Here is a 27,753-nt window from a genome sequence, read left to right on the forward strand (position 1 = left end):
AAGAAGCCATTGTATTGCTAGAGATTAGAGGTTAGGATGTCAATGTGTTAATGTAACCCCATGGTTACGGTGCTGAAGAAGCCATTGTATGGCTAGAGATTAGAGATTACCATGTCAATGTGTTAATGTAACTCCACGGTTACGGTGCTGAAGAAGCCATTGTATGGCTAGATATTAGCATGTCAATGTGTTAATGTAACCCCACGGCTACGGTGAAAGAAGCCATTGTATGGCTAGAGATTAGAGGTTAGGATGTCAATGTGTTAATGTAACCTCACGGCTATGGTGCTGAAGAAGCCATTGTATGGCTAGAGATTAGCATGTCAATGTTAATGTAACCCCATGGTTACAGTGCTGAAGAAGCCATTGTATTGCTCGAGATTAGAGATTAGCATGTCAATGTGAGACGGCTCCTGCAGCAACGGCTGTGTTAATGAGGGAGACATTCAGCCTATTAAACAACGAGCGCCACCGCCGCATCGAGGAAAAGGAAATAGCAGCTATGTTAGTGAGACATTTAGCCTGTTAATGTAAAGACATTTAACAAGGTAATGCAACTCAAAGATTCAGAAATAACTGCTAACATAGGCAGGTAGGATGGAAGCATCACAGCCAGGCCTGACTTTACCTGGTTAATAACGTCCTTCCAATGATTGCTGTCTACGTGACTTTACCGAAAGACCCAAAGAGTATGAATTCAAAATACCTCTTTATCCACTCTAGTGAACAGCTTGTGTATGCCCTGAAAAGAGTTGTCCATCACATGCCATTGAAACCAAATCAAATTCACATCGCTGGCATATATTAAATTAAGTGAAAAACTCAATTTAATGTGACAGTCATTTGTAACTGGGGTGAAGCCATCACCTTGATGCACCTGTCTTTAACCAAGGCCAGCTGAAACCCATATTCGAACCCAGGATCTCATTATTGACGGACCAGTCATCTGACCTCTAAGTCGCTCGACTACCTCACCCCGAGTTAACATCACCGCATCTCATGCTGTAACACTCATAGCATGGCTGGAATATTATTTGTAAAAAGGCGAAGTTTTTTTTACAAATAAGAGGCCCACGTGGCCACCCGCAATGCCATGACACATGCCTGAGCAGTAGCGCGTTCGCCACTTCTTCTTCCAGGGGCTTGGGGTTCAAGCTCAGCACCCACCCTGGTTAATACTGCGGGTATATTGTTAACCACACAGCCCGTGCTTTCATGGCAGATGTTTAAGATCCTGTGGCGTTATTCAAGTAAGAAGTAGGCCATGTGTACTGGCATCACGTTCAAATTTTTCCAAAAAATTACCCACAAATTACTTGGCTGGATAAACAACCAAATATTAATGTCACCTGCCTACTGGTTGACTGCTCATCGGTGAAATACAGCTCCTTCACGACAGCCTCGCACTACGAGAATGGCACAAATACCAACTGCACGATATTATTATTGTTGTTGTTATTGTCAGAAACCGGTCAGGTGGCTCAGTGGTAAGGCGAGAAGCTCGCAATCAGAATGTTCGTGAATTCAAAATCCTGGTTGGGGGTTGAATCAACCCATCATTACTGTGGAATCGATAAAAGGGTACCGATTTGTGGGGAAGTCGATTATTCATTGTGCAGAAGAGAGACCAACCCCCAACCCCTACCATATGAATGTGGAATTTCCTCCACTGGCTCAGGGTTGGGAACAGGAGATGAGCATGGCCTCAATGCTCATTTGAGCAGGACATAATTTTGACTCATTATTATGATTGTTGTTGTTACCTGAGCACCAGCAGGAGCACCGCCCACATACAGCACGGTGTTGGCCGGGTCCAGGTCCAGCAGGTAGTCCTTCCGGCTGGCGACGGACGTGGTCTTGAATATCCGCTTGTCTTGCCGAAACTCCGCCTGGGCGTGCTCATAGATCCTACATCGAGTCATGGAAGAGGGGGGCCGGAGGAGTCCACATGTCAATGGCGGTTATCACGAGGGTCCAGCCCTGAAATTAACTGTTCACTGGCAGAAGGGCCTCCTGCAGCATAATTTGGCCTAGTCTGTTAAAACTATGTCTAAACTGTAATAATAGGGTTTTTCCCTTTTTTTCTGGCAACAAAACTGAAACCTTTTTACAAGGATTCATGTCTGCATTAACCACAATACCTGCAGTCAAAATGCAAACAAAAAACATACTATGATAATATATGCATTGTCCTTGAAACTGATTGGTCCACACCAAGGGATGGCTTTGTTTTGAGCCTCGACCCAATTGGTGCTTGACCAGATGACGCCAAAAGGTGCTTGACAAGATGACGCCAAAAGGCGTCATCTGCTCAAGCACCAATTGGGTCGAGGCTCAAAAGAAAGCCATCCCTTGGTGTGATCCAATCAGTTTCAAGGACAATGCATATATTATCATAGTATGTTTTTCTTTGCATTTTGACTGCAGGTATTGTGGTTAATGCAGACATGAATCCTTGTAAAAAGGTTTCAGTTTTGTTGCCAGAAAAAAAGGGGAAAAACCCTATTATTACATTTTGGTACTGGAAAAGGAGGTCTAATGATATGTCTAAACTATTAAACTCTTTTTTTGTATCTTACCAGGTAAGGCCCACTGAACGATGTAGCTCTTTTTTAGAAGGGACCTGGTTATCACAAACGATAGCTCAACGAAGTGGCTTATCACGTGGAAATTTACGTGGAGGGAAAAATCAATGTGACCATGGGGAGAACATGCAAACTTCAAATATACAGGCGTCAGGGTCGGGATCAAACCCACGACCTCCTGTAAACCAGGCAAGGTAGTTAACGTCTCACCAACATGGCGCCAAAATTGGCCAGATATCTTGGAAGCAGAGGGAGTGCCTGCAAGATATCCCGCCATACCAAGCTAATTGCAATGCAGCCATTTATATCGTTGGGTGGACAGATGCAGGGGGGTTTAAGAAACGTGCACCATTGTTCCAACTGCTGCAGTGGAAGATCGAACCAGCGACCTCTGGATCGCAAGTCCAGTGTGGTTGGGCCCGGGTTTGTAGGTTTATTATTTTGTTTGGGTAGTCTCTCTGGCTTGCACTGAGTTGCGACTTTTCTCGAGTCTGGCTCGGAGAGGTTTTTCCACGCAGAATCCACACACCTGGTCCTGGACACCCATGCCAACCCGAGCGGAGGCATACGTTTAATGGGACGCGCTGCGAGTGTGCGCGGGCAGTGCGACTGCGAGTGCGCTCGCGCGCCACTCACCGCTCGAATCTCACGTAGGTGAAAGCCTTAGAGTTGATGATGGCGTCAGGCTCGGGGAACCGTAGGAAGGTGTCACCGATGCCCAAGTTGTACACAAACACCACCTTCTTTTTCTCCAGGAAGGCTCCTATATAGTCGCCCAAACCCTGAGAAATGCAAAAAACACACACAGCAGAGTGTTTCATTCATTACCACGACGCACGGGGAATTAATTTAATTAATGCTAAGAGCGAGCTGTGATAGTTCATTCATCATCTATCTCTTATATATGTTGAACTTCTGCACGGGATGTAGCCAACCGTGCTGATCGAAGAAGTGGGATAAGGACAATAAACTAAACACAAAAAGCATTTCTGAAGAAATTATTTTGTCAATCTCGACGATGATGATTTAAAAGTGCACAGCTCCCGGTGGCTTCCTAATATCGGAAGGAAGAGCGTTCCAGACAACCGCAGAAGCGCATCTGAAAGCGCGCGATATAGTGACGGTGTTTGTTCGATGGTTAGCCAAAAGCCGCCGCTGTGAGGATGACCGGAGTTTGCGTGATGGTTTATGCTCCGTGACGAGATCAGCAAAAGATAAAAAAAAAACACAGCAGAGTGTTCATCCACTAACACGACGCACGGGGAACTCATTTAATGCCTGCTAACAGTGAGCTGTGGTATTATATTCATCATCATCATCTAATCTCTGAAGTGCCTCGGCAGTTACCTCCATCTCTCTGTCTCGACGAGTGCCTGTCTGCCGCAGTCTTGCTCAAGTGCTGGTGCTGGCTTATCCACGCACGTGATTGCATTTATAATTCAATTTATTTGGGGTCATCCTCTACTGATTTTTTATTTATTTTACCATGTGCGCTGTAATATGATGCTGGATATTCCTCAGTTCATTTAGTGATGTCTAAAAACCCAGGTTTGTCTGGGTTTCCTCTTTTTCTCCGATCACATTTTTTTCCCTTAGTTCACGAGATCCTCATTGCCCGTGAGATTGTGTCTGCATTCCGTGTGAAATTGTGTTTGCCAAGTCTGATATTTTTATGCACCGACATGGCCAAACCCACTGAATGGAATTTTTTTCATGAAATAAAATTTCTGCCTCAGCCGTTTATTGAATATTATTTAGTGCATCGGCCTCTTGGCATTCGGGAATGATATTAACCAGTATTATCTTCTGGAATGATATTAACCAGTATTATCTTCTGGAATGATATTAACCAGTATTATCTTCTGGAATGATATTAACCAGTATTATCTTCTGGAATGATATTAACCAGTATTATCTTCTGGAATGATATTAACCAGTATTATCTTCAGGAATGATATTAACCAGTATTATCTTCTGGAATGATATTAACCAGTATTATCTTCTGGAATGATATTAACCAGTATTATCTTCTAAAATGATATTAACCAGTATTTTCTTCTGGAATGATATTAACCAGTATTATCTTCTGGAATGATATTAACCAGTATTATCTTCTGGAATGATATTAACCAGTATTATCTTCTGGAATGATATTAACCAGTATCATCCAGCAGCTTAATGGGCCTGGACCAGCCGAAACTGGTCCAGAGTTTGCTCGCTCAAACAAATGCTGATGGTTAACATCTGGAAAGCCAATTTGGTCGATGGACCAATTCCAATGTATATGTCGAGAGAGAAAATGGGGCTTCTGCTTACATATGCCGACAACACACAATGCAAACGTGAAATAGAACAAAAAAAGACAACACCAATGAGACACAATGTACAACAACGTGTGTAACAAGCATGCCACAAGTCGTCAATATGCGCTGAGTTGGGCATGCAGCGAGCTGGCCTCTCAACGAGTGCTGGCCTTAGTGCAGTGAAGGTGCCTGTGGGTGATGGGAAGACGGGACACTCACCGTCTGGCGCTTTCTGCGACCTCCATCCTGTGGATTCAAAACAGATCGCGACGTCAGAGACCAGGGCACTTAAGGCCGTGCCGCGCTATGGGACATCCTTACTCTTTGGTTCTATTCGGTAAAGTCACGTAGGTAAAAAATTAAAACAACAAAAATCACGACGTTTCGGCCACAACACAAGCAGCCTTCATCAGGTGAAGGGACCAACCTGTCCAGCGGACAGCGTTGGAGTGAAAGCTTCAAATCTAGAATGGGACATCCTGTTAGCCACACGGTGCTATATGGTGAATATTCAACACGGTATGAACCAGGGGAAACCACGATCCTCCGCACTGGCGCGTGCGGTGTGTGGCGTGCTGTGCAGCGTGTGCGGTGTGCGGTGTGTGCGGTGTGTAACATACTGTGCGGTGTGTGCGGTGTGTGTGGTGTGTACGGTGTGTACGGTGTGTGCGGTGTGTGTGGTGTGTGTGGCATGTGCGGTGCTGGGTGTGTGCGGTGTGTGTGGCGTGTGCGGTGTGTGTGGCGTGTGCGGTGCTGGGTGTGTGCGGTGCTGGGTGTGTGCGGTGCTGGGTGGTGTGTGCGGTGCTGGGTGTGTGCGGTGCTGGGTGTGTGCGGTGCTGGGTGTGTGCGGTGCTGGGTGTGTGCGGTGCTGGGTGGTGTGTGTGGCGTGTGCGGTGCTGGGTGTGTGCGGTGCTGGGTGGTGTGTGTGGCGTGTGCGGTGCTGGGTGGTGTGTGCGGTGTGTGTGGCGTGTGCGGTGCTGGGTGTGTGCGGTGCTGGGTGTGTGCGGTGCTGGGTGGTGTGTGCGGTGTGTGCGGTGTGTGCGGTGTGTGTGGCGTGTGCGGTGCTGGGTGTGTGCGAGCCCCACCGTTTTTTTGCCGAGGTAAAACAGGAAGCGGCTGTCGTCACCGGTGGTGTCATCCCCGCGCGCCGGATCCGCGTCCAGGAGGTAGAGGGCCACCGAGGTGTAGGGCCGTAGCTCCTCCAGGGGCGACCCCAGCCGCACATTCACCCCGGAAGTGCCGTTGAACTTCATCGCCACCTTCGCCTGTGGATGCACGGGGGGCCCAGCGGTTCACAACCTCTCTAGACCGCAGAGCTTGGAGGGGGGGGTGTAGAATTTAGTGCCGGTTCACTTCCTCCAGGCTGCCTTTCCCGCTTGTCAACACCAATGACGATAATGTGAAGCAGTCTTGGGCCTCCCCTAGGTTTACTCAGCCTCAAACGAGTACCTTGTGTGGTGTATAAACACTGGGAAGACAAAGGTGGCCAGGCGTGGTGTTGGCCATCCATCCCCTTGTGTGCCGTGCCGGCCTAAGGCTATACGGGGGGTTATCTGTGGTACATAGCATTTCACGAACTGTGTTACAATCCCAGAACCCGGGTTTGACTCTAGATCACGGATTCCCCGAGTGGCAAGCTGTATCTGAACACGTCCTGGGCCTCCCCTATATCAACTCAGCCTGAAAAATAAGCACCCGACACAAAGCGTCGAAATCAGCTGTTCGCCGAGACCGAGGTTATGGTGCTGGCCATACCGAGCCCCGTCGTGTCCCTGTCCTACCTTAACAGGCGCTCGCCAACTGCGAGGCCAAAACATTCTCGTGCCGGACTCACCAGGCTGGCCGAGTGCCGCGCCGCCTCGATGATCTCCCGGATTTTGCTCAGATTCCCGGCGACGTCCGCGGTGATGTTCTTGCCCTCCAGCTCGGCCAGCTTCTTCAGGAGCTCGGGCACCAGGTCCGTCAGGTCCTTCACTGCGGACGAAGCAACCGACGGAGACAGCAGCGATGGCGACTAAACACCGGGGGATGTTGTACGCGTGCATGTGTGTGTGTTGAATTTCTTTCGCATACCGTACGCAGGCATCAGCGCTTATCGGAGGTGCGGGGGAAGGACAACAAGCTAAACCCAAAAAAGCAGTTCTCAAGAAATTAGTTTTCAATTTAGCATGGTGGTGTAGTGTATAGTGGTGTAGTGTATATGAGTGCTGTGTATAGTGTAGTATGTAGTGTATAGTGTATTGAGCACTGTAGTGTATAGTGTATGTATGTTGAACTTATTTCGCACCGTACGTAGCCAACTGTGCTAATCGGAGGTGCGGGGGACGGACGACAACACTGAACGCAACGACAAGCAGTTACATCATGGGACAAGCAGTTATCGAAAAGAGATGAGTTATCAATCGAGATGATTTAAAAGTGTGCAGCTCCGGTGGCTTCCTCAGAAACGTTGACATCAACTCGAACGGAACATCGGACACTGCCGCGGTGTCTCGGTCACCGGTTCGATCTCCCGGCGCGGTAGTTGAAACAATGGCGCAAGTGTCTTTAAAATGCCCTTCGCCTCCCGGTCCACCCAACAGCATTACAAGGGTAAGCCACAGCTTGTTGACGAAAGATTTGGTGATGCTGCTGAGTTGGCACTGGTGCACGAGCACAAATAACAATAATAATAATAATCAACTCAATACATTCGTCAATAACACTATGGCAACAACAGAAAAGATAATTAAATAGCCGATGTTTTGGGAAATCGACTTTCTAAACGGTACATGGAGAGGCCAGCGCCTTTATATCTCTGGCCCCTCTGTGTGCTCTCTGGCCTCTCTACGTGTTATGTATATACAGTATTGTTAAGCCAGTTTTCTTGAAGCACGTGTCGACTTATTTGTCCGTTGAGTCACAGGTTGCACGTGGAAGGATAAAGCGTGGGTGCTCCCCACCTCTTTCAAGACGCATGGCCAGGGTGAAAGAGTAGGCCAAAATACCCCCTGAAAGGGGGTTCGTAGGGGGGCTCTCCAGCGGCGTGAGAGAGGAAAATTGCAGGGCTGAGCCTTTATCTTTACCTTTGACCTACACTGTGCTGGCTCACGTCGCCGCCAGCGGCGGCTCGAGATTCCAGTTCAGGGAGGATTCTTTAATCAAGGCTCCATTCAGCCGGGTCAGTCCGAGTCGGCTGCCCACGAAATATTTCGCCACCAACGACACCACATCCAGTATAACTCTCTCTCTCTCTATGGATGCGATCTCACTGGAAGTTCCTGTCCCAGTTTTCCCGCGAGGGAGATCCGCGGCCAGATTTGTTTAGATTTCGAAGCGGCTAAAAGTTTTCACTGGGCGACCATCGCCGTTGACGACTGCCCTAAAAATCGCCGCGGGGGGCAGCGCCCGGCACAACCCGGCCGTGCCGCGGGACTCACCCTTCTTGGTGGCCTCGGTGAAAGCGAGCTGGAAGCCCTGGCTGTCGACGGCGCCGCTTTTGATCTTTTCGGCCAGCTTCTTCGCCTCCTCGAGGATGCTGTTGGCCTCGTTCTCCGTGCTCACGGCCAGGTCGCCCGCGGCCTGCGCGTCCTCCTTGGCCTTGCGGAGCACCTCGTCAATGTTCCCTGCGAGGCGGTTGGTTCGTTTGGAACAAATACCTGGACACCCCTCCACCGCGTGTGTGTGCCCACCCCCCCCCCCCGATAATGTTCAACCAACTGCGTGGGACCCCCTATCTCGCTCGTTGGTGTTACTCCATTGTGCTTCACCCCTCGCGTTCCCTCACCCATCCCCGTCTGGCTGTACGATGCCGTCGTACCTTCACCTCGTTTTATTTTTTTCAATGAAGTACTTCTGGTAAAAGGAATATTTGGTCTCCTCTACGCAATTTTGTCCTGTTTGTCATGAGACCAAGTTGTAATTTGGAGCACTTGCAAACCCATGGATGCGGATATCACAAAGGTGCCTCTGAGATCCCTTCAAGTGTTCTCTGGTCCACACCAGAAGAGGGCATCATTGTGAAACCCACTCTACTATGGAGAGTAATGTTTGTAGTCTGAATGTTGAAATAATATTTTAAAAATGTTCAGGGCTGGTGTTAAGCCAAATTAGGTGCGTTACCTAATTTAACGTGATGGTGTTTTTGTAGTCAATGGTGACTGGGCTTAAGCCATCAACTCACTACACTTGAGAAGTAGGTTTAATCAGAGGCAGCTGCCTGGATTAGAACCCAGGATCTCGGCGGTGTGAGGTCAGCGATCTGACCTCTGAGCCACCGGGCCACTTCCTGTTGGTATACATTTGCTGAATGCCTGCTGTGTGCCCCAATGGAATTCCATGACGCACCTCTTACCACACGATTCTTTGCACACTTTTCACCGTTGGTTCCGCCGTATTTGCGGCGGTGACACGGCCAAGCGGCACGTGCATTGCAGAGTTTGGCGGTTCGAACCCTGAAGCTGCCCTGGTTAATACCACGGGATATTTTAACTCTATAAATACGCGGTCTCTGCTTCACAGTGGAAGACATAGGTCCCATGGCGTTATTCGAAAATAAAGAGTAGGCCATGGCATCATGGTCCAAATTTCCCGAATTTGGCCTAATAGGGTGAAACCCCTGAGCAACATCTCCCCATACTGGAAGACTAAACCCGTCTGTGATGCACAGTGCCTTTGTGATGCCATCTTGCTACAAGAATGCTGAGAACACCAAAGGTACATTCATCATTACGGCTTCGATCCGCATATCCATCTCGCTGCCCTGTAAAGAAAGGGGCACTTGTTCGTGCTCCCTGATCATTTGGTACAAAATCAAGCCGTGGGCAAGTGGTGGCTGTGCCCTACCTCGGTCCACCATGGCCAGGTCCTGCTTGGCGCGCTGAAGGGCATCTGTCAGAGCCTTCAGCTTGTCCTTGGCCGTGTTCACGGTGTCCTTGACTCCCTGCAGCTTCTTATCCAGGTCTGTGCACGGGAGGGCAAGCAATGGGCACAGCTGTAAGCGCTGACCACGTGTGTATGTATGTGTACCTACGCGCATACGTGTGCAAATATGTATTGCATTTGCACAATTTAATAGTTTATTTAATCTCTCTCTACGCATGCCCGCGTAGAGAGAGAACTTCTTCTGCAAGGTCTCACCCTTAAGCGTCCCTTGTTTGTCCTCTATCTCCTTCTTCAGTGTCTCGCTCGCCTTCTTTGAATCGGCCGCCTTCTTCGGGAGGTTCTCCCGCTGCACGTCCTGCCAAATGGGAGGCAGTAGAGGTCAGGGGTCAGCTGAGGTCAAGGGTTTTCACATCAATGGCTGCAAAGGCTTCTGGGAAAACGGTGGCTCGCTCGGTGCCACCCATGACACGACCAAGTAGGCTTTTGCTCGTAAGGTAATCGCAGCTCCTGCAGTGGATACCACCACTGTGGCTTGCAACTGCTTCCTTCCATTTGCTAGATTTCATTGCACAGTTGACACTGAACCTACAGAGTCCACTCATACAGGATTACTAACACCAAAAAAACTCAACACGTTCTTCAATATAACACTGTGTGGTCTTCATAAAACATATATAACAGGTGACGTTTCAGAGCAGTGACCTTTCCTATGTCATGATGTCTCAGCCCAGACCTACCATAAATACATCCAACTTGGGTACAGGATATATAAAGCAAACATAAACAACGGCATAGCAGTGAAAATCTATCACCTTGGTGACGATAAAACAAGACAAATATTTGTTGTTATCCTCTCATGAATTACACCAAGACAACAGTCCAGCACGCTGGTCAGTACAGGCGGGATGGAAAAGGACGTAGAAGCAAGACGAGGGAGCAAAGAAGTACATTACAACTATGGACGAGGTCGTACTGTCCCCTGCTGTCCACCAGGCAGCTCCACGGAGTCGCGAGAGTGCGTTGTGAACGCAAGGATTCACCACGGACACAACGCGCTGACCTGCTCGGCCTTCAGCGCAGCCTGTAGTGCCTGGTCGGCAGCCTCCTCCGTCTCCTTCAGGGCCTTGATGATGTCCTCGTAGGCCTTGGACGCCAGGATGGCCTTCTGGATGTACTCGTTCTGGTCGATGTCTTTGAGCAGCCTGGGGACGAGTACGAAGGGACATGGAACTGCGTGTACAGGTGGGGGCTTGCTTAGATGCCTTGGCAACACCACCACCACCACACTGCAGGTCAAAACGCTTCTCTTCCCGCTTCTTGACCCTCACACTGCTCATGTCTGGGACTCCCTCCCACCATCTCTTATCTGTATGCATGTATGTTGAACTTCTTTCACACCGTACGTAGCCAACCACGCTAATTGGGGGTGCGAGGGAAGGACAACGAACCAAATACGAGGAGCGTGTCAACGCTTAACTATCACATCTACATTAACTATCACATCTACGATTGTGTTGTTCTGCTGGCCGAGTGGGAACTTGGACTTTTGGTCCTAGACTTCAGCAGCCGTGAGATTGTAAACAAAAAAAAGAACCGCACCGCTTGAGGTTGTCGGCGAGCTCCTGCAGGCGCTTGGCATGCTCTTCCGCTCGCCGCACCAACGGCTCCTGCGCCGCGCCCTCCGCCATCTTCTCCACCTTGTCCCGGAGAAGGTTCTTGGCTCCGTCCACCTCGGCTGACAGCTTCTCGTACTCCTGCGCGCGGGGTGTGTGTGTGGGGGGGGGGGGGGGGGGGACAAACGCTCGCCTGAGGGGGGAGAAGGCGACGGGGCGGAGCGGTTTGGCGGCACTGGGTTCGTGCCACCCACAAACGCAATTTCACGTGTGAACGCGCCTCTTGCTCAAAGCGATGGGGGATGGCGGGCCGTGGGCTTCGTTTTATCGAGCCCACGGCGACTCGCTAAAAGAAACGACACTTATCGGTCCCTGCGAGCAACTTAGCCGCAACAATCGCGCCACTAGAGAGGGGCCGGTCATTGTTGCCGCGGCAACGGTATTCCGCGACGCACGGCAACTCGACCGGCACGCCGTCTGCGTCCTCGCTGGCGCGGCAGCGACAGCGGCGCGGGTGACCCACCACTCGGGACGCCTCCAGCAGCTGAATCATCTGGTAGGCCTGGCCGAGGACGTTCTCGGCGTCGGAGAGGGACTTGTTCGCCTCGCCCGCCGCCTGCCTCACGTCCTTCACCTTTTGCTGCTCGCAAGACACGGGGGCGGCCGCGGCGGTTACACAAGCACGTGCCATCACAGCGCACGACCGCGACAGTTACGACGCCGCCGGAGACGGCGACGACGACGACGACGACGGTGACTTTTGCGCGGTCAAAATTCCCCAACACAAAACAACGGGAGGGCCCGGCCCGGCCCCCCCCCCCACCCCCCCCCCCATCTGAACATCTTGCCGGCTTGCTCGAGCGTAGCACCGCACGCCGATCGTTGGCCTCACCTGGTTGCGGTCAAGGGTCGCCTGGTTGACCTTGTTGAGGGTGTTGGCGTAGTTGGTGAGGTTGCGCGCGGCATTGATGGACTCGAGCAGGTCGGCCAGGAGGCGGTCGTACTTCTCCAGGTTGTCGTGCGCCGTGCTGGCCCGGCTCGCCAGGTCCTTCAGCGGTTTGGAGAACTCCTTACGCACACGACTCATCACTGCGCGCGGCGATGGGAAAACCGAAACAAATCGTAACTTAATATGTATTTTTTTTAAACCACCGTATGTAGCCGACCGTGGTGATTGGAGGTGCCGAGGCTAATCGGAGGTGCGTGCGGGGAAAGGCCCACTGAGCTATGTAGCTCTTTTTCAGAAGCGACCTGGCCACAAATGATAGCTGCAACGAAGTGGCTTATCGTGTGCAAATTTATAGCAGCCGAATACTCTAAACGCGTGTTGATTATAAATGTGGAGAACCTGGCAAAAAATCCACACGACCACAAGGAGAACATGCAAACTCTAAATATACAGGCATTAGGGTCGGGATGGAATATAGAGTGATCAGATAAAATAGCGTTAAAGTGAAAATATAGTTTTGGGAGAAAAAAAATGTGGAATTGAAAAACGTAGTTTAATTATGAATGTGAAATATCGTTCGTTGATTTTTTTTTCAACCACGAAAAATAATGGCCCCCACTGTGGTGTTTGTGGATGGTAAACTGAGAGCAGCAGGCAGGGTGGTGGAATCAGCAGCAGCATCTGTTTAATGGGCCAGGAAGCCTGTAATGGACGAAGGGCTTCCGTCCTTAAACAAACACAACACTCAGCGCATCATGCTCAACATACCTCTCTTTCCCGCACCAACAAAATCGCACGGTTGGCTAGAACAGTGCGAAATAAGCTCAACATGCATACATGGTTGTGGTTGCTCAACACGTGCCTACTCCAGTCTACCAGCGACCCAAAAAATATTCAGTTTAGCCCTAGTATTGCATATATGAAGCCGGTACATGTGGTACGGTCACATCTGGTGCGGTCACATCTGGTGCCGCCACATCTGGTGCGGTCACATCTGGTACGGTAACATCTAGTGCCGTCACATCTGGTGCGGTCACATCTGGTGCGGTCACATCTGGTGCCGCCATATCTGGTACGGTAACATCTGGTGCGGTCAAATCTGGTGCGGTAACATCTAGTGCCGCCACATCTGGTGTGGTCGCATCTGGTGCTGCCACATCTGGTGTGGTCACATCTGGTGCTGCCACATCTGGTGTGGTCACATCTGGTGTGGTCACATCTGGTGCGGTCACATCTGGTGCGGTCACATCTGGTGTGGTCACATCTGGTGCCGCCATATCTGGTACGGTAACATCTGGTGCGGTCAAATCTGGTGCGGTAACATCTAGTGCCGCCACATCTGGTGTGGTCGCATCTGGTGCTGCCACATCTGGTGTGGTCACATCTGGTGCTGCCACATCTGGTGTGGTCACATCTGGTGTGGTCACATCTGGTGCGGTCACATCTGGTGCGGTCACATCTGGTGCGGTCACATCTGGTGCGGTCACATCTGGTGTGGTCACATCTGGTGTGGTCACATCTGGTGCGGTGACATCTGGCGTCGTGACGTACAATCCTCCGCAAGCCGCTTCTCTTCGTCGGCCACGTCTTGCATCTTGTCAAAATTCCTGTTCCTCATCTCCCGCACGAGCGACTCGGCCTCCGCCATCTTCCGCTGGAACTCCTCGGCAGGGAGGGGCAGCCCACTGGGCCCTGCGCCGGACTTCGAGATCAACTCTGCATGGGGAGGGTGATGGGCAAAGGGGGGTGGGGGGGATAAGGGGGGAATCAGGGATCTTTAATATCGGGAGCAGGGGTGTGGGCGAACACTAGCAGTGAGGGACGATGAAGCCCCGGAAGCAGGATGTACGGGGAGACAAGAGAAAAGGAACGAGAAGCAAGAAGGCAGAAGAGTGCTGGGAAGAATACGCAGCGCGGGTGTTGTGAGTGTAGCGTGGAAAATTCAGGACAGTGGCCATGCGTGAAAGCACAGCAGCAGCACAAAACTAATGGTGGAACTCACAACATCAACAACCACACGCATCAACAATGCCTTACGACTCTTAGGACAATCGCACACATCGGTCGCCTATGGTGCTTATAATAAGTTGTATGTATGTTGAACTTCTTTCGCACTCTACATAGCCAACAGCGCTAAACGGAGGTGCAGAAGAAGGACAACAAACGAAACACAAATATCAGATTTAAAGAAATTAGTTTTCAATCGAGATCTGAAAGTGCATAGCTCCAGTGGCTTCCTAATATCGGAAGGAAGAGCGTTCCAGACGGCCGCAGAAGCGCATCTCAAAGCGTGTGACGCAGTGAGCATCTTTGTTCGATGGCCATACCAAAAGCCGCTGCGATGGCGAGCCAAAAGACACGGGATCAACCCATAGGATATCAATGAGTCCCGGCACCCCCCCGCAGACCGCAGCCAACCAGGAGCGAACGGCCGCATCTCTCGGCGAGTCGCCGGCGAGCACTGGCCGGCGAGTCGCCGGCTCGTGCCGAAATTTTGCCGGGCGGGGCGAGGGCGGCGGTTGCGGAACCCACCCTGGATGAAGCGCACGACGCTGTCCACGGTCCTGCTGACGCCGCCACCGCGCTTGTGCGTGCGCTCGAGCGACGCCTCCAGGGCCTTCACGCGCCGCGTGCCGCTGTCCACCTGGCGGCGGGCAACATCCCCACCCCCCGTCGGTCAGCGTCGAGTCAAACAAACGTACGCAGGTAAACACTCGCGATGCGCGAGTTCTGGATTCCCGAGTTTCCCACGTTCGCGGGTGACTTCTTAAGCTTATCCCGACGGATTGGGTGGGACGATCGGTGTTACCTGCTCCTGCAGGACGTTGATGTCCATCTGGAAGTCCATTGTGTCGGTCTCCATCACGTCCACCTTCTTCTTCTGGTCGGTGACAGACTTCTTGTAGCGCGACAGGTCTTTCTGCATTGGAGCAATGAGATACATAACGCGTTGATCCGGCGCAGACTGCTCTTTCAATTAAGATGGGTGTATTCAAACTAAACGATGTTTTTTTATCTTACCAAGTAAGGCCCACTGAGCTATACAATAGTGCTCTTTTGCAACCTGGACGAAAATAATACTATGGAGGCCAATCAGTCTCAAAGTAAATGCATATATTATCAGAGCACGTTTGTTTGCATATTTGACCATAGGTAAGTGTGGTTGATTCCTTGCAAAAGTTATCTATTTGGTGTTTTAACATCTTAACAACTGTTTCATTGCCAGAAAGGGTAAAACCTATACTTATTTTTCATACTTTGATACTGACCAAAAACAAGGTCCAATAGCTCCACGAAGCGGCTTATCACCACGTGGAGCTTCATAGAGACGGCTCGGGGAAAAACCCTTCACCCAGCAGTGGATCGATCACGGCCGACGCCGACTGTGACGATGCCGATGATGACACACCGCACGTCGTGGCCCGCCCTACCTGCGCCTGCAGGAGGGAGGAGTTGAGCTTGCTGAGGCGCACGGTTGTGACGGTGCTGATGCTCACGCCCTTGAGGATGTTCTTGATGTCGGACAGCGACTTGCCGGCGCCGTCCATGTCGTTGAGCAGGGTGAGCACGCAGCCGTCGCACACTGCGGCGAGCGCGCAGAGAAAGGGGCGGCACGCGTCCCCCCCGCGTAACCTTCAACCAAATGTCGGGGCGAGCGCTGTCATGTGCTGCGCGTATGTTGAACCGCTGTCGGGCCGTACGAAGCCAGCCGCGTCGATCGGAAGTGGCGTATAGCGAGGACCTATCGAGGCCGGAAAGGGTGCATGGAGGGAAAGGATTTTGTGGCCGGAACCTCATCCCGGCTGCCTTTGTCTCCCCAGGGTTGAGGTTTACACAAAATGGCGGGTACTCATTTAAGGCCGAGTCGATGTAGAAGAGGGTCCGGACCGGTTGAGAGATTCCCCCACCGATGTTAACCGTGGTGAATGCAGAATGCACTGCAACGCGAGTTAATGGTTTTAATTAGCAACCAGGGGAAAGAGGGGAGAGAGTTGAAAATCTGCAGAGAAGCCTGTGGAACACTCTTCCCCAGGTCTTTAGGGAGTCTGAGGGAGTTGAGTCTTTAAGGTTCCGTCTTAAATCATGTTTGTTTTCACCTGCATACCCGCCTGTGTACATTATGCGCCTTTTACATTGCGTTTATTCTTTTGAATTCCAATTAATTTTCTTTGTTAAGGGTTTTATTCAGTATTATCTGTTAAGCGTTTGATAAGGGTCGGGTTATTCTGTGCAAAGCGCTGTGAGGCCTTGTGCGAGTGGCCCTGTATTATTCACGTTTTAGATCCTCAAGAGTGAAAAGTGGCAGCGTGATAAGTTGGGAAAATTGGGGAGAATGCGATTCGGAAAGTCCTCGGTGAGGTCCTGAGGAGGAGAGGGATGCAGCGGGCCGTGCGGCCAATCACGTGGGAGAGAATTCTAACGCATCAGAGGGGTGCAATGCCACCCACGGCCTCCTTACTGTCGCACTGCATGGTGCCGTCCGCTGTGAGCACCGGCACTTCCAGAGGGCTGCTGCACTGATCGCACTGCTCGCCACTCACGCCGCCCTTGCAGCTGCACCGTCCCGAATGCGGGTCGCACGAGCCCGTCGTGCACTCGCAGCCTGCGTGTCGCGCACAACAACGAAGACAAAGATCCCCTGTGTAGCCTCGACAGAATTGTTGGGGCAAGGGCTGTTGGCGAGCACCTCCGATTAGCACGGTTGACTACGCACGGTGCGAAAGAAGTTCAACGTGCATATGAAGGCCCGGCACGGCACACGAGGGCGTGGGTGGCCAGCACCACGCCCGGCCGCCTTTGTCTCCCCAGTGACGATGTTTTTACACACCGCCCCCCGGTACTCATTTGTAGGTACTGAGTCGACCTAAGAGAGACCCAGCACCGGTTCAAATAATCGTCTCCGCTGTTGACCGTGAGCGAGAATCGAACCCGGGTCGTCGGCTTTGTAGCGCGGCGCGCTAACCGCTACGCCTCCGCTGCCCACACACGCAAACGCACATGCACGGACACGCGCAGGCACACACGCGACACGCATCGCTGGGCAGAGCCAGCCCAGTGGGGCTCACGAGGCACCCACGTCGGTTTTTTCCCGACTGCAGAACCTCAGCTGCGCCGTTCACGTCGCACGCATCCTAAAGCACACCAAACAAACACAGCACTGTGCATATACTGGACAGGTACAGCCCTTGTGTCAATCCACTGGTGGATGGGGGGGTCTGCCCACTCCGTGCCGGTCGTGGTGGGGTTATTTGGCCATACTTCCCCGCGTTGGTCAGCGCGTGTTGGTGAAGGCGGGGGGTGGAAGAAGAGGAGTGGGAGCGCAGACACAGAGAGGTCGAGAACAGCAATGGGCGTTGCTGCACCGCCCTCTGCAGGCCACAACGCAGCCCTGCACTGTGCACTGTGCACTGCACAGCAAGCCCAGCACGTGGCTGCGAACGTTGAACCCGTCCGTGCCTCTGTGTGTGGGTAGCGCAGCGTTGAGCGCGCTGCGCTACGAAACCCGGTGACACCGAGTTCGATTCCCGCTCACGGCCAACACTGGTGACGATTGTCTGAACCTGTCCTGAGCCTTCCCCTAGGTCGACTCAGCGTCAAATGAGTACCTGGTGCGGCGTGTAGTAAACATCGCCACTGGGGACACAAAGGCGGCCGGGCGTGGTGCCACCCACCCCCTCGTGTGCCGGCCTTCACTAGGTGCTCACCCACGGCACGTGCCGCCACAAAGTCCGTTTAGGCCACACGGGGGAGACCTTTAAACGTTGTCTTCTGTGCCAGGATGGATGCCAGCGCCACAACTCACGCTGGCATCCGTTGGGGCCGTAGTTCCAGTAGCCGGGCTGGCAGAGCTCGCAGCGCCGGCCCGTCACGCTGGGCGGGCACCGGCACCGTCCCGAGCGCGGGTCGCACTGCGAGCCCAGGGCCGCGACGGCGCACTCGCACGGCTCGCAGCCCTTGCATGAGTCGAAGCCGTAGTAGCCCGGCTGCAAGGGACACGCACACACACACACGCGCACCGCTCAGATTGTCGCATAGCCATACAGAGTGTTGGGGCAAGTATAACGTGTGTTGAATGTTCATGCGTTAACACGCCGCGCGGGGGACCCATTTAATGCCTGCTAAGAGCGAGCTGTGGTTAGTCCATTCATCATCATCTATCTCTTGTGTGTATGTTGAACTTATTTCGCACCATACGTAGCCAACCGTGCTCATTGGAGGTGCGGGGAAAGAACAAACTCCAACACAAAAAGCAGTTCTAAATAAAGGGGTTTTCAATCTGGACGATTTAATAGTGCGTAGCTCCAGTGGCTTCCTAATATCGGAAGGAAGAGCGTTCCAGACGGCCGCAGAAGCGCATCTGAAAGAGCGTGATGCGATAACCGTCTTTGTTCGATGGCCAGCCAAAAGCCGCTGCTGCGAGGATGACGACCGGAGTTCGGGTGGTGATGGTTGATGCACCTTGACGAGTGCTGCGAGAGTTCACCTGTTAGTGCCGGCATGGCACACGAGAGGGTGGTTTGGCCAGCACAATTGCCGGATGTTTACACTACGTGGTAGGTTATCACTTAAGGCTGAGTCGATCTAGGGGAGGCTCAGGACCGGTTCGGATATATGCCGCTGGTGTCGGCTGTGGCTGGGAATCGAACTCAGGTTGCCGGATTCACAGTGCAGTGCGCTAATCACTATGCCACCCCTGCCCACACGTGCACACACTTGGCTCAGATCACCAAATACTCATACCTACGGAGTAACTCACCACCATGGACGCAAACAGAGAGAATCGTTCAGACGTGCATGCAGAGTGCGCTTATCACCAAATCACACGGAATGCGCCCGGTCTCGGAAGCTAAGCAGGATGGAGCCTGGAGAGTGGTTGGATGGGCGACCACCATGCAAAACCGGGTTAGGGGCAGTTGTCGTACTGCACTTGCATGCTCCCACGTCCGTTCTCGTCGCCTCCAGCTACCCACCCAGCCGAGCGTGACGTTGGCCCTCGTACCTCACAGGTGCTGCAGGAGTGACCCATGACCCCAAGCTTGCAGATGCACTTCCCACTCCTGCCGTCGCATCCCTTCATGCCGCACTTGTCGCAGCGGCAAGCTGCGCACGGACACGCGACAAGGGACCGCACCGTCGCCGCAAGCGTCACTCCAGGACGTCTCACCCAAGCCACCGTCACGCGTCTACGTCAAACTTCTTTCACACCGTACGCGGCCAACCGCCGCCCCCCCGCCTACCCGTGCAGTTGTTGGCGAAGACGGCGTCGCCGTAATAACCCTGCTCGCAGTCCTGGCAGCGCGGGCCGGCCGTGTGGTGCCGGCACTCGTGGCACCGGCCGGTCACGGGGTCACACGAGCTGCCCGGCACGCCGGGGCCGCCGCCGTCGTCCGCCGCGTTGCCGTTGCACTGGCAGGCCTTGCACTCGCTGCCGATCACCATCGGGTTGCCGAAGTAGCCCGGCGCGCACCTGTTGGGACGCCACGAGTTATGAAACTGTGTAAAAAAAATAACTATTAAGCTATCTTTTTTTTATATATATAATATTTTCCTATCTACGTGACTTTACCGAAATAACCTAAGAGTATGCAATCCTGCAGTCACGAAAGCTTCTAATCAAGATTATATATTTTTTGTTTTGAACCATGAGCTGTGCAAGTCTCTTCTTCAGAGGAGACCTGGTCACAAATGTCGGCCAATCAGTTTCAAAGACAATGCATATATTGTGTTTTTGCTTATTTTACCACCTGAATCCCACGTTTTTTCAGAATAAAAAAAACAACAGCGAAGCGAATCATGACCGTGAATCTGGGACAAAGTTCCTCCCTGCTCAAACTAAACTAAATATTTTTTTATTTTACCAGGTAAGGCCCACTAAGCTGTGTAGTTGTTGTTTTCAGAAGCTACCTGGTCACTAATGATAGCTCAACAAAGTAGCGTATCATCGTGTGGAAATGTATAGCAGTCAAATCCTCTAAACGCGTGATGTTGATTCTAAATGTGGAGGGGGAAAAAGCAGAGGACCCGGAGAAAAATCTCCAAATATACGGCAGGTGTCAGGTTCGGGATCGAACCCACGACCTCCTGTATACCAGGCGAGGTAGTTAACATCTCCTAGCCACCGTGATGATGATGAGAGAGAGAGACACGCAAACTCCATATACACAGTAGGCATCGTTAGGGTCGGGATCGAACCCACGACCTCCTGTATACCAGGCGAGGTAGTTAACATCTCCTAGCCACCGTGATGATGATGAGAGAGAGAGAGACACGCAAACTCCAAATACACAGCAGGCATCGTTAGGGTCGGGATCGAACCCACGACCTCCTGTATACCAGGCGAGGTAATTAACATCTCCTAGCCACCGTGATGATGATGATGAGAGAGAGAGAGACACGCAAACTCCAAATACACAGCAGGCATCGTTAGGGTCGGGATCGAACCCACGACCTCCTGTATACCAGGCGAGGTAATTAACATCTCCTAGCCACCGTGATGATGATGATGATGAGAGAGAGAGAGAGAGAGACACGCAAACTCCAAATACGCAGCAGGCATCGTCAGGTTGGGATCGAACCCACGACCTCCTGTATACCAGGCGAGGTAGTTAACATCTCCTAGCCACCGTGATGATGATGATGAGAGAGAGAGAGACACGCAAACTCCAAATACACAGCAGGCATCGTTAGGGTCGGGATCGAACCCACGACCTCCTGTATACCAGGCGAGGTAATTAACATCTCCTAACCACCATGATGATGATGATGAGAGAGAGAGAGAGACACGCAAACTCCAAATACACAGCAGGCATCGTCAGGGTTGGGATCGAACCCACGACCTCCTGTATACCAGGCGAGGTAGTTAACATCTCCTAGCCACCGTGATGATGATGATGAGAGAGAGAGAGAGACACGCAAACTCCAAATACACAGCAGGCATCGTTAGGGTCGGGATCGAACCCACGACCTCCTGTATACCAGGCGAGGTAATTAACATCTCCTAACCACCATGATGATGATGATGAGAGAGAGAGAGAGACACGCAAACTCCAAATACACAGCAGGCATCGTCAGGGTTGGGATCGAACCCACGACCTCCTGTATACCAGGCGAGGTAGTTAACATCTCCTAGCCACCGTGATGATGATGAGAGAGAGAGAGACACGCAAACTCCATATACACAGTAGGCATCGTTAGGGTCGGGATCGAACCCACGACCTCCTGTATACCAGGCGAGGTAGTTAACATCTCCTAGCCTGGTGCCTTTTGTTGCTGGCGTCGCGTTTTGTTTAGGCTCAGCGTAAAGTGGCGATGGTGCGAAGGCTGACGTCAGGCTCGCGTCGAGTGAACCGCAGCCGATGAGCATCAAAGCACAAAATCCAGACGGGAAACGTGCAAAGTGTATTTGCAAAGTTAACGGAAACTCGTATCGGGACTTATTGTAAGATAATATTGCATTGCGTTGTACTATACGGCGAAAAACGACATCGCAGCTACCCTAGCACGTAGCAATAAAATCAAACAGATATTCATATATAAGGGCCTCTCTTGTGGGGAGCGATGGGAAACGTTGTCTGTGAGCAAACTTAAGACTGACAAAGTGTATTTAATTTCTATGCAGACGGCGGCATCAGCCTGCGTTATGGACGGGGTGAATTTTTTTTCTGAACCACAATTCTATTGTAGGCATTCAGAAGAGAAAATCCCTCTTTTGCTGCCCTTCATTTTTCACCACGCAGAACAATGACGACGATGATCCTCATCTCAAGGGCTGCAGCTGCACATCACCAGCTGAGCCAGCCGTGTTGACCGTCGGAGGGCAGGGCAATCAGACGGGGGACGCGACGGAGCGACGAGGCGATGGCAGTGCCCGCCGGGAGACCCACCTCTCGCAGTTCTTGCCCTCGTAGCCCTCACGGCACAGACACTCCAGGCCCTCTGGCTTCTGCACGCAGCCGATGGCAAAGCTGTGTGTACGTACAAAGGACAAAAGATCCCCATTACGGCCTCAGCAGCATGTTGGGGCAAGTATGTATGTACGCACGTCAAACTTGTTTCGCACCGTACATAGCCAACTGCGCTGGGGGGAAGACAACAAACTAAACACATCAATCAATTCTAAATAAATTTTAGATTTAAAGGTGCACAGCTCCAGTGGCTGCCGCAGGAGCGCATCTGAGAGCATGCGACGCGGTCACCGTCTTTGTGCGACGCTCGGCCAAAAGCCGCTGCATGGATGGCCGGAGTTTGCGTGATGGTTTACGCTCCTTGACGAGATCAGCAACGTCGATCAGCAAGTGCTGTTAGTGAGCAACACCTATGGAGGGCCGTCATGGTACACGAGGGGATGGGTGGCCAGCACCACGCCCGACCGACTTTGTGCGTGTGTGTCAATGGTTGGTGCGTGTGTGTGTGTGCGTGTTTGCACGCAAGTCTCACTGGTTGGCGTGTGTCTGTGTGTCAACGGTGTGTGCGTGCGTGTGTGCGTGCGTGCGTGTGTACGTGCGTGCGCGAGTCTCACTGGTTGGCGTGTGTCTGTGTGTCAACGGTGTGTGCGTGCGTGTGTGCGTGCGTGCGCGAGTCTCACTGGTTGGTGTGTGTCTGTGTGTCAACGGTGTGTGCGTGCGTGCGTGTGTGCGAGTCTCACTGGTTGGAGCGGATGGTCATGGGACAGGGGCAGGGGAAGCACTGGCTGCTGGGCTCGTCGCCCTGCACGTCGCGGGGCAGGCAGCCTTCCCGGCACAGCTCGCAGTGATCCCCGCGCGTGTTGTGATCGCAGTGCTGCTCGCACACAGAATAACACAGCGCAGCGTGGCGTGCGCGTGTCAGACAGGCCGAGATGCACACACACACACTAACGTGCCATCGCGGCAGGGCCACTAGGCGTGCAACAATGCAGTGATTCGACGAATAAAACCGGTTCTTACCATCACGATACAGACGTGCGATCGTGCGTGTAGGAATAGATTATTTCTCTACCAAGTGGGCATTCGCTTCTCAGCCTCTGTGGGTGGTAGGACAGACTTCCGACTGATATGAGGCAATGATTTACGATGCCCCTCTTCGTCTGATTTTCTTATAGCAATTTTTTTGCAAATGTCTCCACAAGTAACAAACGAGGCAATTCACCAAGCGACGATTTAGCCAATTCGTCAGGATGACAATCGAGGCTGTGCTATTTCCCAAGCAAGTAATGGTGCATCGATTCATCGATTTATTGCATGAATAACAATATATACAATAATATTATTGTTATCATTATACATGCATTGAATTGTGTGTGTATGCATGAGAATCGGTTATTTACCATTAATGCAAATGCCATTTTAATGCCACATATAAACCGTATGAACAATATAAATGCGATGGGAAAAGTGAGACAAGGAAAAGTATGAATTAATAAAATCGAATCACGGCCTTGCATTTGTGACAATTCGTCAAGAAGTTCACTCTCGCCGCAGGATCATGGACCTTCATGTGATGGCTCAGGGCCACTATAGGATACGAGCGACTCTCAATTGTCGTAGCTACATGAGGTGCGTTGATTTTCCTTATGGGCGGAGCGGAGGAGCATTGGGTTAGGGGTGTGGGGGGTGGGGGGTGGCAGAGAGAGCCAGGCCTCGCCCTCCGTGCCGCGGTCTGTTAGCCGAGGGACGCCGCTGGCCGCTGCTGCGGCGGCGGCGGCACTCACGATGCAGACGCCCGTCTCGTCCTGACACTCGTCCGAGTGGCCATTGCAGTCACACGGGAGGCACCGGCCCAAGAAGGAGCCTCGGCTGTCGCGGTAGTGCCCGCGGGCACACTCCTGTGGCGGGGGGGGGTACAAGAGGGGGGGGGCACCAGGAGATGTGAGTTCTCCTCCAGGGGCCGCAACCTTGAAGCCAACCCAGGGGTCGGCGACCTGCGGCTCCGGAGCCGCACTCTTGCAGGGCTGCTTCGTGACACGTTCTTTATTAAGGACCCCACCGTCTCGCAGTCACCACACAGTGCATTGCGGCTCCTGAAATATTGAGCTTTTGACCAAATTCCCCAAAAATTTATCCTTCTTGTTATTTTGCCTGCCGACCGCTGGCATAGACGAAGACTCGGCCGAGAGATTCACTGGAGGACATAAGCACTAGCCCTGATATATTATACCACTACGCCGAACTTATGAAGCACATTGCTAATGCAACCATAAAGACAAAGATCCCCCGTATAACCTCTATTCTACTTTTGGGACAAGTGCTCTTAGCGAGCACCTATGGAGGCCGACACAGCACACGAGGGAGTCAATGGCCAGCACCATGCCCGGCTAAACTGTCTCGCCAGTGCTGATGTTTACACACCACACCAGATACTTATTGAAGGCTGAGTCAACCTAGGGGAGGCCCAGGACCGTTACAATTGCTCGCCACTGTAATTGGGCATCAACGGGAATGAAACTCGGTATGCCGGGTTCGTAGCGCAGTGCGCTAATCACTGCACTACTGCTCCCCACCATTACACCATCACTATCCCTCACACATAGGCTGTGCATTATCACTAACTAAAACATAACAACAGTAACCTTAACCCTGTTCCAAGACAACTTACAGTCACTCACATTTGACCCGTAATCCTTCATCTAAGCAGACAAATTCACTCTGGCCACTGACACACAAACCCTATCACTCGTCCTGCTCGTGGAAGTATACCTTTTCTAACCTTCACATGTAAGGCCTGCACCCTAACCCTAATCACAAAGGCGTTCATCTTAATCCTGACAGATGAACTCCTTAACGCTAACCTTAAAACCCTAACACATGAACGCTAACCCTACCACTTAACTCTAACCCTAAACGATGAACCCTGCCACCATAACCCTTTGCCCTAACCCTGACACATGAACTTAACTCCCGGATGTGACACGTAAACCCTTCACCCTAAACCGTGACCCGCGAACGCTCAACCACGACCCTTCACGCCAGCCTGTCCGCCACACGCACCTGACAGGAACCTCCCCGGTAGCTCGCGGGGCACAGGCACCGCTCAACGCCCCGCGCGAGCGGTCCGGACACGTTCGCGGAGGCCGTCTCCATGACGACGTGCGAGAGGGTGAGTCGGGAGGGCCCGGGGCCGGTGCGGCCGCGCAGCAGCAGCGCCTGCAGGTCCTGCAGCACCATGGCGAGCTCCTCGCGCGACGCGGGGCGCCCGCTAGCGTCGTGCTGGAAGCCGCCCTGAAGAGCACGGGAACAGCGTCAGGTTTACGCCTGGTTCGTTCTTCGATGGAAGCCATCGATCATTGATCCACTCTTCTCGTTTCAGTCTTCATTTATCCCACGCGTCGTCACGTGATTTGACGTATATGCCATCCAATCATCTCGTTTCATCTCTCCAACCATCTTGCACCATAGCTTATTGACTGCACTATATAAATGTATTACGAGATGAGATAAGAATGCCAGGTGTTATAGGCTTGGGCTGTGACGTGGCAGTAGAGCAATGGAAGGTATCTGGACCCCTCTTATGGATGGCTTTCCTCTGAGTACCGCAGTCTCCACCTCATGTAACTACTAAACTATTTACTACTACACTCTTTTTTATTTTACCAGGTAAGGCCGCCCTGAGCTCTATAGCTGTTTCAGAAGCAACCTGGCCACAAATGATAGCGCAACGAAGTGGCCTATGCTAAACACAAAAATACGCTAAATGTTCATTCATGAAATTGGTAAAAATATCCGAATGTAGCAGGACCCTCCTGAAAAAGAGCCTTGTTACTCAGCGACGCTTTCCTGGGTACTTAAAAGGAATGAAGGGCATCATTATTTATTTTTACACACAGACGAACACAAAAACCCAAGACACATAAACACGCATGCATAATATTGACGCATCTAAAAACACACACACAAATATCCAGACATGGCTGAACAGACAGAAACACCAGCACTAAAGAATACCCATATAAACCGCAGCACACACACATGAGTCTGCACAGAAAAAGCCACCTGAACACACAGAACAATACACGAGTTTCCACACACAGATACACCTGAACACACACACACACATGAGTCTGCACAGAAAAAGCCACTTGAACACACAGAACAACACACAGAACAATACACGAGTTTCCACACACAGATACACCTGAACACACACACACATGGTCCCGCACAGCGCAAGAACAGCCATCATGGTCCACGCACCTCCAGGAGTCGCACGGAGCCGTGGAATGTCTCTCCCACGACCGGCTGCCGCTCGGCGCGATGGATCAAGCTCATGTGGCTTCCCTGCAGGCACGCGGCAACACGGCGGGTGACGGGAACGCACGTACACCTCCTCCCCGCGGAGTCCGGCAAGCCCTCGCCGAACGTGCGCGTTCGCGCGACGCGTTCGTCGCCATGGCACGGTTCTCCTACTCGAGAACGCTTTTCGCACGGCGCGGAACTGAGCGCTCGACGACGAACTACTTTATTGAGCGATGCGGCTGAGTGGTTTGGGAATTTTGGTTATGCGCGTGGAATGATACGGAGCGCGGCGGCGGCGTAACCTCATCTCAGTTTATAATAATAGGGTTTTTCCCCTTTTTTCTGGCAACACAACTGAAACCTTTTTACAAGGATTCATTTCTGCATTAACCACAATACCTGCAGTCAAAATGCAAACAAAAAGCATACTATGATAATATATGCATTGTCCTTGAAACTGATTGGTCCACACCAAGGGACAGCTTTCTTTTGAGCCTCGACCAAATTGGTGCTCGGCCACATGACGCCAAAAGGCGTACAGCTCAAAGACAATGCACTATCAAAGTAATGAGGGCTCGGGGTGAGCATTTACATCATTAGACCTCCTTTGCCAGTACCAAAATGTAATAATAGGGTTTTTCCCCTTTTTTCTGGCAACACAACTGAAACCTTTTTACAAGGATTCATGTCTGGTGTGGACCAATGAGTTTCAAGGACAATGCATACATTATCATAGTGTGTTTTTTGTTTGCATTTTGACTGCAGGTATTGTGGTTAATGCAGACATGAATCCTTGTAAAAAGGTTTCAGTTTTGTTGCCAGAAAAAGGGGAAAACCCTTATTATTACATTTTGGTACTGGCAAAGGAGGTCTAATGATGTAGATGCTCATCTCAGTTCTTTGTCCCGCCGTGGGATGACTGCAGGCTCATTTTATAGCGCAAACGTGATTGAAGTTTGTGTTGTTCTGTGTTTATTTATCCCCTGTAAACGCATTTTTACTTCACCTGGCACTCTTCAGGAACACATTTTTAGTGACTATTTCTATTTTTACCACTGAGCTATTGAGCTATCTTTCAGAAGCAACCTGGCCACAAATGATAGCTCAACGAAGTGGCTCATCACGTGGAGATTTGTAGCAGCCAAATACTCTAGATGCGTGATGTTGATTCTGGATATGGATGGAAAAACCGGAGGACCCGGACAAAAATCCACGCGGCATGCAAAAACC

The 27,753-nt window shown here is 51.7% G+C and overlaps 1 protein-coding gene across 1 annotated transcript in view; it reads right to left on the reverse strand.

Annotated features, from left to right (window-relative positions):
• LOC116941690 (laminin subunit alpha-5-like) overlaps positions 1-27,753 on the reverse strand; it is a 98,107-nt gene that overhangs the window by 12,021 nt on the left and 58,333 nt on the right. The window contains exons 42-66 of the mRNA XM_076066701.1: positions 26,482-26,565; positions 25,279-25,509; positions 24,003-24,116; positions 22,959-23,092; positions 22,198-22,278; positions 19,552-19,781; positions 19,314-19,414; positions 18,117-18,297; positions 16,773-16,916; positions 15,745-15,896; positions 15,123-15,233; positions 14,846-14,957; positions 13,865-14,029; positions 12,257-12,453; positions 11,888-12,004; positions 11,351-11,505; positions 10,812-10,953; positions 10,007-10,106; positions 9,713-9,829; positions 8,308-8,493; positions 6,723-6,862; positions 5,974-6,153; positions 5,108-5,134; positions 3,222-3,367; positions 1,764-1,908 (exon numbers count right to left, since the gene is read on the reverse strand). Of these exons, the coding sequence (XP_075922816.1) occupies positions 1,764-1,908; positions 3,222-3,367; positions 5,108-5,134; positions 5,974-6,153; positions 6,723-6,862; positions 8,308-8,493; positions 9,713-9,829; positions 10,007-10,106; positions 10,812-10,953; positions 11,351-11,505; positions 11,888-12,004; positions 12,257-12,453; positions 13,865-14,029; positions 14,846-14,957; positions 15,123-15,233; positions 15,745-15,896; positions 16,773-16,916; positions 18,117-18,297; positions 19,314-19,414; positions 19,552-19,781; positions 22,198-22,278; positions 22,959-23,092; positions 24,003-24,116; positions 25,279-25,509; positions 26,482-26,565 (3,492 nt within the window). The remainder of the gene's footprint in view (positions 1-1,763; positions 1,909-3,221; positions 3,368-5,107; positions 5,135-5,973; positions 6,154-6,722; positions 6,863-8,307; positions 8,494-9,712; positions 9,830-10,006; positions 10,107-10,811; positions 10,954-11,350; positions 11,506-11,887; positions 12,005-12,256; positions 12,454-13,864; positions 14,030-14,845; positions 14,958-15,122; positions 15,234-15,744; positions 15,897-16,772; positions 16,917-18,116; positions 18,298-19,313; positions 19,415-19,551; positions 19,782-22,197; positions 22,279-22,958; positions 23,093-24,002; positions 24,117-25,278; positions 25,510-26,481; positions 26,566-27,753) is intronic.

The sequence above is a fragment of the Petromyzon marinus genome, chromosome 12 (genome assembly GCF_048934315.1).
Source record: "Petromyzon marinus isolate PM22_M1 ecotype Great Lakes invasive population chromosome 12, UKy_Petmar_22M1.pri1.0, whole genome shotgun sequence".
NCBI classification, from domain to species: domain Eukaryota; kingdom Metazoa; phylum Chordata; class Hyperoartia; order Petromyzontiformes; family Petromyzontidae; genus Petromyzon; species Petromyzon marinus.